We start from the raw sequence: 17,992 nt of genomic DNA on the forward strand, positions 1-17,992 counted from the left end.
CTATTAGCTCTCAAGTATAATACTAAATAAAGGAGCAGCGGTAGAAAGGTTACCACTACTCTTCCCTAACCTATTAGCATACTTACTTGGTTCACTGCCTAAAGATAAATACAAAATAGTACTCTGAAATACATCAAGGTCTATTTGTTCCTTCAAATGCTGTTGGTTTTAAAACAGGTTATTGTCTACATTTAAGAATTATGCAAAGCTGTACACTGATAATTCCTTAATGCATCAACAAAATGTTAAAGGGCAAAGACTTGCTCTGTTCGAGAAGAAATAGTAGGAAAAGTGCCTTTAAAATAGAAAAGTCTACATGTAATGACTGAAGTACTGACATGAGAATATCTAACATTTGTAGAAAGTCCATAACCATAATTGTACAAATAAAAAGCATTTCAACTCTTTTGTATCCCAAACTAGCAGCACTGCAATGCTTTGCTAGAGCTGGTAAAATGGAACCAAATCGCCTCTTCAATGGATTTGGTCCCCTTCAACCAGCTGTAGCTATGCATTGATTACTACAGGACAGCCAACCTTTTCATTTATGAATATCAATCACATGTTGACTAATTTCAGCTTATTTAAATTATTCAAATTGTGGTTTAAATCAAATAACTTGTTACTGTTAATTCTCCTTGGGAGAACCATAGTGGTTAACAATGTTTATAAAAAGTTTTATGAAAAATGTGTGGATGACTTAAGGACTGCAAATAAAATAATTTTACTATTTACCGTCTTGGTGTTACGTTTTTTTTATCTTCAGAATAGAAATGGCAATGAAATGTAGCCTATGCTGCATAATAAAAAAATACACTTCCTCCAAAGGAAGAAAATATTTGGGAAGGTGACCTAAAACCTACCTGAACATAATGGGAACACCACAGTGTGGTTCCTATGGACATGCACGTATTTTAAATTAAAGAAAAATATAACATTAAATATAATACTCTAGAAATGCTGGGTCACTATCTTCCAGGATTAGCATTTAATTTTACTGCAATTTACCTGAATATTGATAGATAAAGGTAAAAAAAGAAAAATGAACGATTCTGCAGAATATTTTGTGCAGAGACTGAAACAGGATCTAGTTCTTCCAACCCCAAAAGTTTTTAACCTTCAGAAAAGAAAGGAAATGCTAAGTATCATGGCTTTTTACTATGTAGGGATTTCACCTCTCCATACTTGTTTCCTCAGTTGTAAAATGAAGATCTCTTCTAATAATAACATCCTATGACTCTCCTCACTCTCTCTTCTTTGTCCTTCACAAAATAAATATACACACAAGCCTCTCTCTCTCAGGGGAGAGAAAATGAAGGAAGAGGAAAAATGATAAGTTATCCAACATCCCTCTATTTTTCTTACTGACTGCAATACAATTATAGATAATAAAATGTTCTTTAACACATGGAAACAAACATTTCAGTAATTAATGAAGGGTTACTGATGGCAAGTAGTAGTTTAAAAATCTACATGTTCACACAATCTTCAACAGTCCACTCCTCTATTTAAAAGTGAAGATCATCCCTTAAAAGAATGTGGGCAAAAGAAAGTTTATATATAAATAAATCTTATCACTTCACTCAAATTATTAGGCCTGCCTGCTCATTTTAATCACATTTCAATTAGTTACATTAAATATATTTATGTATTAGAAGGCACATCATGTTTGAGAGTGGATGCATGGCACATAAGAGAACATGGACACACTATAAGTATAGTATCATTTAATACACTCTCAGCTACTTCTTATATACAGCACTCAGCATGTTCAGAGTTTATAAGAAAAACATTAAACACAAAGATATGGTCTAGATTATCAAATCTTCCTATATTCAACATAGTCTCATTTACCAGGCCTTATTTCAGAATTTTAAAAGTTAAATAAAGGTATCATAACATTCTAGAGGGAAAATTATGAGTTGCTCATATATTCAGTATGATTTAGTATGTGCCTTTGTGGGAATAAACAGATAAGTAAAAAATGCCCGTGAAGTTATCTTTTTTTTTTTTAAGATTTTATTTATTTATTTGAGAGAGAGAGAGAGAGAGAGAAACAGCATGAGAGGGGAGAGGCTAAGAGGGAGAAGCAGTCTCCCCCCTGAGCTGGGAGCCCGATGTGGGACTCGATCCCAGGACTCTGGGATCATGACCCAAGCCGAAGGCAGTCGCTTAACCAACTTAACCAGGCGCCCCTGCCTGTGAAGTTATCTTAGCACTAACCTAAAAACACAAGTGTATCACATCATGTGGTCTATTCATATTTTGCTGTTACTTTTCACACTCAATTTATATTAAAGAAAAATTTGTAAATAACACTATATAAGGTAACTTTATAATACTGCTAACAGTACCTCCAAAATATCTATCCAGTATCAGTACTTCCAAAATACTTAGCTGGCTTTTGGCCAGCTCTGCAGAGAATACTGCTAATTTATTTTCATGCCTGTTAAGGAGATCTAGTAACTTAATTAAGAGCTAAAAATGCAACATCCTCACAGAAAGTACCTAAGTAATGTGCCAATTAATGCTATTCCAAAGAAATTTAGTTTTCATTTTCAATAACAGAAATGCTTCCTGCTCTTCATTTAAATCTGAAATTTCACCTGTATACAAAAAAAGACAATATGGCTAAACTCTAGGGAAAATGTCTCTAAATATCAAAAATAAGAAAAAGCATGGTTCTCTTGGTTAAGATTCCTGAAATAAAAGATCTATATTAAGACATATGCTATTCTAGGGCGCCTGGGTGGCTCAGATGGTTAAGCATCTGCCTTCAGCTCAGGTCATGATCCCAGGGTCCTGGGACTGAGTCCCGCATCAGGCTCCCTGCTCAGCGGGGAGCCTGCTTCTCCCTCTGCCTCTCTCTCTCTCTCTCTCTCTGTCTCTCATGAATAAATAAATAAAATAAAATCTTTAAAAAAAAAAAAAAGACATATGCTATTCTAAAATGCTCCAAATTTTATAAACCATGATACCAAAATACTCAAGTGTCTCAGAATGAAAGCTTATATTGTCTCCCACAATTCTGAAAGAAAAGAAACAGCTTTATAATTCTTTCTCTCCTAATGTCTCTGCTGTTGTACCATGAGGAAACATCAAGATCAGCTTTGAAACCCAGAACCTACATTGATCTGAGCCCTTGAAATCTAGATTTCAAAGTATATTCTTCAAAAATATTGGACATCTAGACATATTTTTGATAACCGGGGATATTATATTTTCTTTTTAAAAAGCACAACCAGGGGCGCCTGGGTGGCTCAGTCAGTTAAGCATCTGCTTTTGGCTCAGGTCATGATCCCAGGGTCCTGGGATCGAGCCCCATATTGGGCTCCCTGCTCCACGGGGGTCTACTTGTCCCTCTCCTCCCCGCTCATACTGTCTCTATCTCTGTCTCTTTCTCTAATAAATAAAAACTTTAAAAATAAATAAATAAATAAATAGCACAACCAATAACTCTACTGTGTTATTAACTTATTGCCGAAAACTCATTACTGCTTACTATAGGCAAAGCTAAGGAACAGAATGCTACTTAAATCCCACATGTATACACATGCACATATAAACCTTGGAAACTTTTCCATATTGCTAACCACAATAAATTGAATAATTGTAAGTAAATATTTGTGCTGGTATTAAGTTACACTCGCAATGTAAACGATTTGCTGTAGAAATAATATATATGTATTCTAATAAAAAAACCCTCAAAATTAGCTAAGAATTATATTAACTAAAGTACCATCAATTGTAATTAAAATTGACTATACATGAAGTTCAACAATTAAGCCAAGTATACTAAAGAAGTATAACTGTAGTTTAAAACAAAGATCACAAAGAACAAATTAAAATGTTATAATTCAAGGTAAGAGATTCATCAAGTTATATAAATTATAAAATGCTTATAAGAAAGGGGAAAATGTTGGCACATATTAATCATGCCTAATATTTTATTCAAAAATGCTAATTTCATCAGGTTCTGGAAATAATAAATGAACTATATCTGATTTCCTCAAATAAGTGTTAAAGCCAAAGACTTTTTTTTTTTTTTAAGATTTTATTTATTTATTTGACAGAGAGAGACACAGCGAGAGAGGGAACATGAGCAGGGAAAGAGGGAGAGGGAGAAGCAGGCTTCCCGCCGAGCAGGGAGCCAGATGTGGGGCTCAATCCCAGGACCCTGGGATCATGACCTGAGCTGAAGGCAGACGCTTAACAACTGAGCCACCCAGGCGCCCCAAGGCCAAAGAGTTTTTTAAAAAAATTCTGAGTACACCAAAAATGATTCCTTCTGTCTTTTGACATCACTCATCAGTACAAGGAAAGAAAAGCGTATTTTAAGAATAAAAAATCTGATATGAAAAAAAGAACTGAAAACAACCTCAATTTGCAATTTAAACTGATACATAAGTTGTATAATCTTCTGATATTCTTTAGAGTCCAATTAAAATCACTCTTTATCTGGCAATCTATAGTCACAATTGCATGAAATGTCTTAAGGAAATAGGAATAAAAAACAATCATATAGCTTTAACTAAAGCACTTGGCTGCATAATAAAAATGGCTTTTTCCTCTTTTTTTAAAATGTCACCTAAAAAAAAAAAAAAAGTCACCTGACTCCAGTTATTTGACTGGAGGAATCACCCTTATAAATTTTTAAGGGAATTCTCAAGATATATTCAAGAATTAAAGAAATGTAAGTAGTATACTCTCTCCTCCTTGTATAGGCTTATTACCATTATTAAATATACTACCCCTACTCCCAGTAAAGTGAAACAATTCAAAATATTTAAAAGTTACTCGTTTCCTAAACACTTCAATTTTCAGTTTATCTTAAACTTTATGATTTAATGTGATAAGCTAAATTCCCTCAATAAAATCTCTCTTTTTTTTTAAAGATTTCATTTATTTATTTGGGGGGGCATGAGTAGGGGGAGGGGACAGAGGAAGAGGGAGAAGCACACTCCCCGCTGAGCAGGGAGCCTGACACGGAGCTCAATCCCAGGACCCTGGGATCATGACCTGAGATGAAGGTAGATGCTTTACTGACTGAGCCACCCAGGTGCCCCAGTAAAATCTCTTTTTGACCATTCTAATCTGAAATAATTGCTGTTTGAACTCCTAGCAGTTTCTCTACAGAATCCGTAACTAATCACATTACATCCTGTGATACCTAGCACTGTCCTGTCAAATTAAGACTAACATTTATTAAGTCCCTATCACAGTCAAGGCATTGTGGGGGATACACAAATGAAAAGGAGTGCCCACAATTTTAACAGAAAGAAACACAGAAATACCACACTAACAAACATAAAGTGCAATAAAATAAGAACAAAGAACAAGTTAGTATAGGGCAAATAGAAAATAATTTCAATGATGAGATCTAGAAGCTCTGAAAGAAAGATGGTTAAGATCAAGAAGGGAAGGGGATAAGGACATCCTGACTAAAGAAAATGCTTAAATAAATGAAGAAAGTAGACAAGATATTTTAGAAAAGGGAACAGCATAATGTAGCGGAAGGGAAAGGCAGGAAGAAGGATTTTAATTAGTGGGAGATAAAGTTAGAAAAACAGGCTTAAGACACACCACAAATGGGTATGAAAACCAAGTTCAAGGTATGCAAATTTTATTCTAAGTACAATAGGAAGTAACTGAAGATTTGGGAACAGGGGAGAGAGGTGCCATTATATCTATGCCTTTAGAATGCTAAGTTGGTAACTGTATGAAAGTTAAATCAGAGATAACCCTGAAATCAGAGAGAACAATTAGAAAGATACTGTTAATAGTTCAAGTAAAAGTGGTAAGTACTTAATTAGATCAGCAACAATGGAATAGGAAGAATGGAATAGATTGGAAAAGACTAGTAGAATAAATGGAATGTGAGAACTAACTGGAAGTTGAGAATTAGTGAGAGAGTAGTCAAAGATAACCCTAAACAAAGAGGCAGCAAGGGGACTGATGGCTGTATTAATACATTCTTAGTTAAATCATTCACTGTCCATGTGTTTCAGTCTTGAAACCATAATACAGAAAAAGTAATACAAGGTAGTTAAGAGCTATTATTCTTTTTTCTTTTTTAAAGTTGGCTCCATGTGGAGAAAGGGGAACCCTCTTACACTGTTGGTGGGAATGCAAGCTGGTGCAGCCACTCTGGAAAACAGATGGAGTTCCTCAAAAAGTTGAAAATAGAACTACTCTTTGACCCAGCAATTGCCTTACTGGGTATTTACCCCAAAGGTACAAATGTAGTGATCCGAAAGGGCACCTGCACCCCAATGTTTATAGCAGCAATGTCCACAATAGCCAAACTATGGAAAGAGCCCAGATGTCCATCAACAGATGAATGGATAAAAAAGATGTGGTATATATATACAATGGAATATTACTCAGCCATCAAAAAATATGAAATCTTGCCATTTGCAATGATGTGGATGGAACTAGAGGGTATTATGCTAAGCGAAATAAGTCAAACAGAGAAAGACAGCTATCATAAGATCTCACTCATATGTGGAATTTGAGAAACAAAACAGGAGCATAGGGGAAGAGAGGAAAAAATAAAACAAGACAAAATCTAGAGAGGGAGACAAACGATAAGAGACTCTTAATCATAGGAAACTGAGTGTTGCTGAAGGGGATGGGAGTGGGGGGGATGGGGTAACCGGGTGATAGACATTAAGGAGGGCATGTGATGTAATGAGCACTGGGTAATATATAAGACTGATGAATCACTGGCCTCTATCTCTGAAACTAATAATACATTATATGTTAACTGAATTTAAATTTAAAAAATTAAAAAATTAATAAAATAAAGTAGGCTCCATGCCCAGCGTGCAGTCCAACGCAGGGCTTGAACTTACGACCATGAGATCAAGACCTGAGCTGAGATCAAGAGTCGGATGCTTAACTGACTAAGCCACCCAGGCACCCCTACGATCTATTAAGGCAGATTGTTGCTCAACTTCTAGCTGCTCCACTAGTCAGCTGTGTGATCTTGAACAAGTAAATTCCTCTCTTTATAAGCTTCATATTATCTATAAAAAGAGGATATTAACACCTGCCTCAAAAAGCTGTCGAAAGGATTAAAGGAGATAATGCATGTAAACCATTTAGTAGAGGCCCTGCCTGTGTAAGTGCTATCATCATCATCTTCTCTTTGAAAGTCAGGGAACATATAATACTATTTTGTCTCCTTCACAGTGCCGAAAGTATGAAGTGTTCAAATATTTGTAATTTGAAAAACAAATCAAGACATAATCTAAAATATGGTCATTTATTTCCTCCCACATTATATACCCACTGTTAGGAGCATCAACAAGCAATAGCAGTAAAATCCTTTTGTTCTCTGTGCTCCCCCTCTAGTGGTGATCCTAAGAAGCTAAAAAAATAGCAAAAACTAGAAGGATACATGATATAAAAACGCAGTATGGAACCAGAGGACAAGAAGTCATGGGGATGTAATATAGTTAGTTAATACTGTACTGTATATTTCAAAGTTGCTAAAGCAGTAAATATTAAAAGTTCTTCTCACAAGAAAAAATATATGTAATCACATGTGGTGAAGGATGTTAACCAGACTTATCATGGAAATCATTTCATAATATATTCATATATCAAATCATTATATTGTGCAACTGAAACTAACAATATTATATGTCAATTTTATCTCAATTTTAAAAAAAGAATTCAGGATAGATTAAACTGTCAAAATAAACTTCAAAGTGAACAGCTAGCTCCCTCAGGCAAGATATGCAGGCTTAATTCAACTATAAACAGAAGACATCCAATGCAATTTTCTAAAATGCTTCTCAAGGTTAAGTTGTTCCCCAAAATTCATTCATAGAAAGCTCTAAATTAAGCAAAACTAAGTATTTTCCTATTCTGTGAGACTCTGCAGATCCTTTATGAGTTGTGATTTCCCAGAAGTTTTTCTCAAACTATAACCGGCGAATCTTTTTTCTAGTAGACTGCCTATCACTATTGTTAACAATGGCTGGGGAATATCTACACTAGAAGCTTATATAATTATATTATTAATAAAGAATTAGGTACTTAATAGTTATTTAGCCACAAGTTAAAAAAACAATCATGCAAATGGGGTGCCTGGGGGGCCCAGTCAGTTAAGCATCCGACTCTTGATCTCAGCTCAGGTCCTGATCTCAGGGTCTTGAGTTCAAGCCCCACACTGGACTACACACTGGGCATGGAGCCTACTTAAAAATCATGCAAATGGATAACATGAGATCAGAGGACACACTGAGAATGATCTTAAAGAAACATATATCTCAAAATGAAATGCATTAAAAAAAAATTTTTTTTTAAGATTTTATTTATTTATTTGAGAGAGAGAGGAGAGACAGTGAGAGAGTACAAGCGGGGAGGAGAGGGAGAAGCGGGCTTCCCACAGAGCAAGGAGCCCGATGCGGGGCTCGATCCCAGGGCCCCGGGATCATGACCTGAGCCAACGGCAGGCGCTTAACCGACTGAGCAACCCAGGCGCCCCAAAATGGAATGCATTTTAATTAAATCTTTAGATATAAGCAAGTATTCTTGATACTTTATATACATATTTAATATATGTAAGTCATTTCATAATACTTGTATTAGTTTAACAATAAAAAAATAATATAAAACTAATCTATTTAGTGAAGACATAACTTCCACAGACTTTAAAATGATTTATAAAGTACTAAAATATACCATTATTTCCTCATCAGTATCAGAAAAAAAGAACCAGCACTAGGAAAATATTTTTAAACTGCATATAAAATAGTAAAGGTGAGATCTTTACCTGGGATTTCCTCTTAGTGCAGCATGGTGTAGAGCATTAAATCCATTATTGTTTGTAATGGTAACATCTGCTCCAGCTTCTAGAAGAACTGCCAGAATGTCATCACGTTTCTTACTTATTGCATCATGAAGAGGGGTATCACCTTCAGAATCCTTTTTTTTTATTTAGAAAGACTTTCATTAGTTCTTGAATCAAACATCACATGTAATATTAATATGTATACTGAACTACTAAACAGAAGCCATATCCAGTAACCTTCAATAAACAACCTGTGTTAAATTTTAAGATGTAGGCAAGAAACATTAGCCTCATTATATTAAACTCATACTCAATCTAGGGCGCCTGGGTGGCTCAGTTGGTTAAGTGACTGCCTTCGGCTCAGGTCATGATCCTGGAGTCCCTGGATCGAGTCCCGCATCGGGCTCCCTGCTCGGCAGGGAGTCTGCTTCTCCCTCTGACCCTCCCCCCTCTCATGTGCTTGCTCTCTCTCATTCTCTCTCTCTCAAAAAAATAAATAAATAAATCTTAAAAAAAAAAAAAAAAAAAAACTCATACTCAATCTAGATGGAAAACACAATGAACATGTTGTAGCCTACCAAAGAAAAGGAAAAATTAAAAAGTACCCTCAAATATGATTCAGCTAATTATAAAAATTAATGAGGTGAAAAGCTGCCCCCAAAATTCATTAGTTTAAAATGGCCTACTATACCAGATTCCTACCAGTCAGTAATCACTATGCCCTAAACTTTCAAAACAAACCTACACCAGTCTTAGAGCAATGAACTGAAAGTCAGTAGTCCTTAACCTTGGCTGCACATTCAGAATCTGTAGGGGAGCTCTTAAAAAGATACCCAGGCACAGGGGGCCTGGGTGGCGCAGTCAGTTAAGCTTCCGGCTCTTGGTTTCAGCTCAGGTCATGATCTCAAGGTCGTGAGATTGAGCCCTGTGTCAGGCTCCATGACTGACACAGAGTCTGCTTGGGATTCTCTCTCCATTTCCCTCTGCCCCTCCCGCTCATGCATGAGCATGCATTCTCTCTCTAAAATAAATAAATACATCTTAAAAAAAAAAAAAAAGATACTCAGGCTGTTCTCCAAGACAACTAAACCAGAATCTCTAGGGGGTAAGACCCAGGCATTAGCAGTTTCTCAGAGCCCCCCAGCTGAATATATTATGTAGTCATGGGTGAAAATATTAATCTAAATGTTGTCAAGGGGCAGGAAAGTGGCTAATTAATCAAAATAGAAACAAATGTAAAAGAAAATTTAGCAGTCTCGGTCTTCCTTTTTTTCAAGCTGACTACCTTTTTCATCAGTCAACTGATTTAGTAGATTATCTGCATAAGTGGGTAATTTATACCTCATTTATTTCATAGTTTCATAAATACTATTCCCAGTTAAGTCATACCTATGGCCTATACCATGGTTGCTAAATTCAGCCTGCCACCTGTTTTTGTAAATAGTTTTATTGGAATTCAGCCATACACATCCATTTATGTATTATCGACGGCTGTTTTCATGCTACAATTGCAGCACTGGATAGTCATGATAGAAACTACATGAAAGCCTAATTATCATCTGGCCCTTTACAGAAAAAGTTGGCCAATCCCAGGCATATCCTCATCTACCCTCATAACAAATTCCTAACCCAAGTTCAATCCAACCAGCCACTTTCTAGCCTCCTATCTAGTGGCACTAAAAATTCATAGTCTTCAACTTGAGATAGGCTTTTTTTTTTTTTTAAGATTTTATTTATTTATCAGAGAGAGAGAGTACAAGTGAGAAACAGAGAGCACAAGCATGGGGAGCGGCAGGCAGAGGAAGAAGCAGGCTCCCCACTGAGCAAGGAGCCTGGTGTGGGATTCAATACCAGGACCCTGGGATCATGACCTGGGCCAAAGGGAGACGTTTAACCGACTGAGCCACCCAGGCATCCCAAGAAATAGGCTCTTAATATGGCTGGAATAAGCTTCTACCGGCCCTGATCGTCCTTCCTTCTGGTCCCCAGAGTAGCTATTCCAAACATTTATCACTCTTCTCAATTACCTTTTCTGTATCTATTACTCCCCACTCACTCTCAACAGATGACTTTGTCTGCCATTTCAGACCCCAAAAAATCAATAGGTACAAATTATCTCTCCTTCAACAGATCAACACCCTCTAATTCCTCCCCCATCCTCCAATTCTATAATCCACTTAGAGGCTCTAAGTTCCAAACCCTGTCAGTTCCAAAATGCTGTGCCTCAGAAATATCAGTCTCTGATAACCATCTAGCTGAATAAAATCTCCAATTCTTTCAGTTCTCAAACCCTCAGTCCCATTACTCTTATTTTTCTTCTTTGTTGCTTCTCTGACATCTATCCAATCGAATCCATCTGGCTGCTAAAACTGTGGACAGGAATCATCTCTTAAGTGACTCTTGCCTCAAAAATTAGGTCCTACTGAAAATCAACCCTAAAACCCTGTATATTTTCCAAAACAGAAAATCTTCCTAAACTAATGACTAGACCAAGACCTGAAGATTACAACTGAAATAATTTAGATAAAGTAACTCTCATTAAATGCAGCCTATTATACTTCTTAAGCTGCTGAAGCTGTCATGATCAATAAAGTTAAATCAATTCATAAGCTGATATTTTTGCAAGGAAGTCCCCATCCCCACCCTCCAATATAAAACCAATCTACTGACACTTTCCTTAAAAAGTCTTTTCTAAGAAGAACAGCTGCCAATTTTATCACATGATCAAACAAAAATGAACTGATAACAAAGGAATGCTTACCACAGAACTTAGTATTTCCTCTTAACAGAATCCTAGCAACGCCTGCAGAATATCTGTCATTAAAGATTTTACCTGGAGACTAGGATGACAGCCGAAGTCCAATAAAGTCTTCACGACCTGCAGATGGCCTTTATTGACAGCGATATGAAGTGGCGTCTGTCGGCGCTTGTTGCGAGCATTCAAGTCAGCACTGCCCCGATGCAGTACTTCTATAACAGCACCTTCGTCTCCAAAAGCTGCATGGTGAACAGCTCTATCTCCATCTTTATCCTAAACATCAGTATTTAAATCTGAATTAGTGAGCAAATATTTTAGAAAGAAAAATAAAACCTGAAGCTATAATAATTCAGTAAGAATTGATGTGAGAAAAGAAAACACAGAATGGAGTCAACAAAATAACTTGAAATGAAATTCACTTGAATAGTGATTAACTCCAAAGATAAATGATGAACCTGGATCAATATACTATGTCACATACATACTAGACCAACACTTATATCAGAAGTAGTCTGATCTTTCATTACTCTTAATTTATCAGCCATGATGATAAGCCAACATTAAGAAAAATGCTAAATTATGATACAACTATGTATATAAACATTTTTCCATTTAAAAATTTTACAAAGGCTTTTTAATGACATAAAAATTATATAAACATTAGTTGAGTAATTTAAAGAGGAAGAAAGGATGCCAAACTGTGATCTCAATTAACTTTGAGACCATATTAACATTGGCTATCTCTAGCTGGTGAGCATATACTTTTCTGTATATTCAAGAACAGAAAAAAATTAAGTACCACCATAAAAGATAAAAATGAAACACAAATCAGCATAACTTCATATATCCAAAATTCCAAAACTATTTCAGAAGAATTAAGTAGGTATGCCTTACCTTTTATAATAGGCCTATTTCTGGAGATGAGAGGTAGAGAAAGACCTGATTGCTTAAATTTTTTTTTTTAATGTAGGAAACTTTTTTTTTTTTTTAAAGAGAGAGAGCGTGTGCAAGCACGGGGGAGGGGTGCAGAGAGAGAGAGGGAGAGAGAATCCCAAGCAGACTCTGCAGAGCCCAGTGCAGGGCTCAATCTCATAACCCTGAGACCATGACCCCAGCCAAAATCAAGAGTCCAATGCTTAACTGACTAAACCACCCAGGCGCCCTGTAAGAAACTACTTTTTAAAGAGGAAAAAAAATGCCTGTCCTGCACCATGAAGATAATATACATAGTCCACACCAAAAAAGAAATCCCATTACTTTGCTAGATGCAGACAGAGATGGGTATTATAAGGATACTATCTTTATTCCAGACTACATCTCAAATTTTAACACCCAGAAGTAAGCATGTTTTAAGACTTTCTCCAGAGCAGTGGTTCCCAACCCATAGTCCTACCCCTCATGGACTCCAGCTTTAGCAAGTGGTTTGAAAATCCATATAGTATTCAGGATTATTTGAACTACTTTTCACGGATTTAAATTAAAAACAAAACAAGAGTTCATTCAAAACAGCTGCTGAATTCAAAATAGTCTTTGGTCTTAGCGTATTTTCTCAGACAGATATTTAAAGTAAAACTGCTCGTGTAGGAGTCCACAACAATTTGACAGCCACCCTTTTTTTTTTTAAGATTTATGTATTTATTTGTTTATTTATTTGACAGAAAGAGAGAGACACACACAGCGAGAGAGGGAACACAAGCACTTTTATCTTACCCCAATCTATTCTTCACACACACACACAATTCCCTCTGTAAAGCACACAATTTATGTTTAAAACTCTTTAATGTAACTCTACTATATAACGAACTAACCTCTTTTAAAGCCTACTTCTGTGGACCACACCTGCTACCCGTCATCGTCCCACATATAAAACTTTAACTTACCAACTTATTTGACCCACTATGTTCACGTACAACTTATTTGACTCCAGACTTCAATGCTCTTATTCATCACCTTGTTGGCTTAGAATAGATATCCTCTACAACTCAACTCAGGCAACCAACCCCTCCCCTCTGAAACCTCCACTCTCACAAAATTCTCTTTTATTATCACACTGTAGTATAATTATTTGTTTCCAAGTACACTTCTTTGACTTTGAGCATATTGGGGGCTACAACTGTATCTTCATCATCTTTATTCCCAGGAATTTGGAAAATACATACACTAGAAAGTAACAATTAAATTTATTTCGTTTTTCTTCCAAATAAAAAACCTCAGTTGCACAAGCATCTTAACTAATAGGGTTTGCTGCTTTTTTCTGAATCCATCTTAAGTATTTCAAATAAACCTAATAAAAAAAAGCTCATTATTATGACTCTGATACTGGGGGATAAGAGGGTAGAAAGAACCAAGATCAGTTTTAGATTTAATTTGAGGCCCCTGCACAAATCCAAATTCACAGTGCCTACTAGCTAGTAAGAACCAAAATGGGTATTGAGTTGAATCTTTAACATGCCTTAATTATGTTTTTTAAATGATTTTTTTTTTACTGTGGCAAAATACAAGAAACATAAAATTTACCATCTTAACCATTTTTAAGTGTAAAGTTCAATGATATTAAACACATTCATACTGTTATGCACCCATCACCACCATCCATCTCCAGAACTCTTCATTTTACAAAACTAAAACTATACATTTCACACAATAATTCTCCTTGTCCCTCTCCCCAACTCCTGGAAACCATCATTATACTTTGTCTCTATGATTTTTGACTACTCTAGGTACTTCATATAAATGGAAGCATACAGTATTTGCATTTTTGCAATTGGCATCATGTCCTCAACAGGTTAATCTATATTGTAGCATGAGTCAGAATTTCCTTCCTTTTTAAGACTAAATAATACTCCATTTTATGTATATACCACATTTTGTTTAGTCATTCATACATCATGGACACTTGGGTTGTTTCCAAGTTTTAATTATCGTGAATAATGCTATGAACATGGGTGTAAAAATATCTCTTTGAGACCCTAGTTTCAACTCTTTGGGGTATATAACTCAGAAATGCAATTGCTGGATCATACAGTAATTCCATTTTTAACAAACCTCCATACTGTTTTCCACAGCAGCTATACCATTTTACATTCCCACCAACAGTCCAAAGGGTTCCAATTTCTCCACATCCTCACCAACACTTATTTTGTTCTGTTTTGTCTTTAAAGATTTGTCAGAAAGAGAGAGAGAGAGAGAGAGAGAGAGAGCAGCACAAGCAGGGGGAGGGGCAGAGGGAGAAGCATGCTCTCCGCCAGGCAGGGAGCACCATGTGGAACTCGATCCCAGCAGCCTGGGATCATGACCTGAGCCGAAGGTAACCGCTTAACCGACTGAGCACCCAGGCATCCCTGTTTTGTTTTGTTTTTATAGTAGCCATCTGACTAGGTGTGAGGTGGTATCTCATTATGGTTTTGACTTGCATTTCCCTAATGATTTGTGACGTTTAGCATTTTTCATGTGCTTATGAACCATTCATATATATTCTCTGGAGAAATGCCTACTCAAGTCCCTTGCCCAGCTGTGAATCAGGTTTTTTGTAGTTGCTGAGTTTTAAGAATTCTACATATATTCTGGATATCAACCCATTATCAGACATACAATTTGCCAGTATGGTCCCACATTCTGTAAGTTGCCTTTTCATGGTTGATAGTATCCTTTGGTGCACAGAAGATTTTAATTTTCATGAAGTCCAATTTGTCTATTTCTTCTTTTGTTGCCTGTGCCTTCAGTGTCAATGCCCAACAAATCACTGCCAAATCCAATGCTGGGAGCTTTGCCCTATGTTTTCTTCCAAGCTTCCACATTTCAGGTCTTTGACCTATTTAGTTAATTTCCATAGACAATGTTAGGTAAGGGTCCAACTTCATTCTTTTGTACATAGATACCCTGTTTTCCCAGTACCATTTATTGAAAAAACTGTCCTTTCCCCACTGAACGGTCTTGGCACCCTTGTCAAAAATTATTTGACCATGTATTCAAGGATTTGTTACTGGACTCTATTCCATTCCATTGGTTTATATATCTGTATTTATGCCAGTACCACACTGTTTTGATTATTGTAGCTTAGTAGTAAGTTCTGAAATCAGGAAGAATTAGTCTTCCAAATTTGTTATTCTTATTCAACATGGTTTTGGCTATTTGGGAGTACCTTGAAATGACATACTGAATTGTAGGATGGATTTTTCCATTTCTGCAAAAAACATCAGTTTGGACAGTTCTGATATCATAACAATACAAATTCTTCCAATCCATGAACATGAAATGTTTCCACTTACTTGTATCTTCTTTAATTTCTTTCAGCAGTGTTTTATAGTTTTCACTGTACAAGTCTTTCACCTCTTTGGTTAAATTAATTCCTAAGTATTTTTTTTATTTTTGATGTTATTATAAATGGAGTTGTTTTCTTAATATCCTCTATTGATTGTTGACGGTTAATGTACAGAAATGAAACTAGATTTCGTGTTTTGCTACTTTGCTGAATATCTTAATTAGTTCTGAAAGTTTTTTGTGTGGAACTTTATGGTTTTCTACATATAGGATCATATAATCTGCAGAGATAATTTTACTTCTTCCTTTCCAATGTGAATGCCTTTTATTTCTTTTTCTTGCCTACTCTGGCTAGGACTTCCAGTACCATGTTGAATATGAGTGGAAAAGTGAGCATCCTTATCTTTTTCTTGATCCGAGAGGACAAGTTTTCAGTTTTTCATATATGGCTTTTAATATGTCAAGATAGTTTCCTTCTGTTCCTAGTTTGCTGTTTTTTTTTATCATAAAAGGGTATTGAATTTAATCAAATGCTTTTTCTACATCAATTGCAATGGTCACAGAATTTTTCCCCTTCATTCTGTTAATGTGGTATCACATTGATCAATTTATGTATGCTAAACCATCCTTCATTCCAAGAATAAATCCAACTTGGTCATGGTGTATAACCCTTTTAATATGCTGAATATGGTTTGTTAGTATTTTACTGAGAATTTTACATCAATGTTCACAAGGGATACTGGTTTATAGTTTTCTAATACTATCTTTGTCTGGCTGTGATATTAGGGTAATGCTGGCTTCATAGAATGAGTCAGTAAGTGTTCTCTATGTTATTTTGGAAAAATTTGAGAACAAATGGTTTTAGGGGCAAGCCTGTTGGGACCCCCTCCCCCCGAGAGCTCTTCTGTATCCTCACTTAATAAAACTCTATCATTTTATTCACACACACAAAAAATGGTGTTAGTTCTTCTTTAAATGTTTGGTAGAATTCATTAGTGAATCAATCAGGTCAAGGGCTTTTCTTTGTCAGGAGTTTTTTTTTTTTTTTAAAGATTTTATTTATTTGACAGAGAGATACACAGCGAGAGGGGAACACAAGCAGGGGGAATGGGAGAGGGAGAAGCAGGCTTCCCGCCGAGCAGGGAGCCCGATGTAGGGCTCGATCCCAGGACCCTGGGATCAGGACCTGAGTGGAAGACAGACGCTTAACAACTGAGCCACCCAGGCGCCCCTGTCAGGAGATCTTTTATTACTGATTCAATCTTCTTACTAGTTATAGGTATATTCAGATTTCCTGAATTTTCATGATTCAGTCTTAGTAGGTTTTGTGTTTCTAGGTATTTGTCCAGTTCATCTAGGTTATCTCATTTGTTGTCATATAACTGTTTACAGTACTTTCTTATAAACCTTTCCTTTTCCGTAGAATTGGCAGTAATGTCCCCACTTTCATTTCTGATTATAATAATTTGAGTGTTTTTTCTTAATCAATCTAGCTAAATAAACATTTATCAGTTCTGCTGATCAAAGAACCAACTTGTGGTTTCACTGATTTCCTCCACTGCTTTTCTATTGTTTTATTTATCCCTGCTCAAATATTTATTACTTCATTCCTTCTGCTATCTTTGAATTTAATTTTTTTCTAGTTCCTTAAGTTGTGAAATTAGGTTGATTTGTGATCAATTTTTTAAATGTAAGCATTTATAGCTATAAATATCCCCCTTAGCACTGCTTTCACTACATCCCACAGGTTTTAGTATGTTCTGCTTTTGTTTTCATTCATCTCTAAGTATTGTCTTATTTCCCTCGCAATTTCTTTAATCCATTCATTGCTTAAAAATATGTTATTTAATTTCCACAAATGTGTGAATCTTCCAGTTTCTCTTCCATTATTGATTTTTAACTTCATCAAAGTGTCAAAGAAAATACTTTGTAAGACATCTACCTTTTTAAATCTATTGAGACTTAATTTGTGACTTAACATACAGTCTACCACAAAGAACACACGAGGTGCATTTGAGAAGAATGTATATGCTGTTGTTAGGTAGAGTGTTCTGTACATGTCTATTAGCTCTAGTTGGCTTTATTGTGTTGTTCATGTCCTCATATTTCTTTACTTATCTTCTATCTTGTTTTCTACACATTATTGAGAATAGAATACTGAAGTCTTAAAC

At 35.9% G+C, this 17,992-nt stretch overlaps 1 protein-coding gene across 2 annotated transcripts in view; it reads right to left on the minus strand.

The window, feature by feature from the left end:
* MIB1 (mindbomb E3 ubiquitin protein ligase 1) overlaps positions 1 to 17,992 on the minus strand; it is a 129,819-nt gene that overhangs the window by 42,406 nt on the left and 69,421 nt on the right. For both annotated transcript variants that reach the window (XM_032421440.1, XM_032421441.1), the window contains exons 11-12: positions 11,637 to 11,834; positions 8,786 to 8,937 (exon numbers count right to left, since the gene is read on the minus strand). In XM_032421440.1, coding sequence (XP_032277331.1) covers positions 8,786 to 8,937; positions 11,637 to 11,834 — 350 coding nt within the window. The remainder of the gene's footprint in view (positions 1 to 8,785; positions 8,938 to 11,636; positions 11,835 to 17,992) is intronic.

This window comes from Phoca vitulina, unplaced genomic scaffold (genome assembly GCF_004348235.1).
Source record: "Phoca vitulina isolate PV1807 unplaced genomic scaffold, GSC_HSeal_1.0 scaffold24, whole genome shotgun sequence".
In the NCBI taxonomy this organism is placed as follows: domain Eukaryota; kingdom Metazoa; phylum Chordata; class Mammalia; order Carnivora; family Phocidae; genus Phoca; species Phoca vitulina.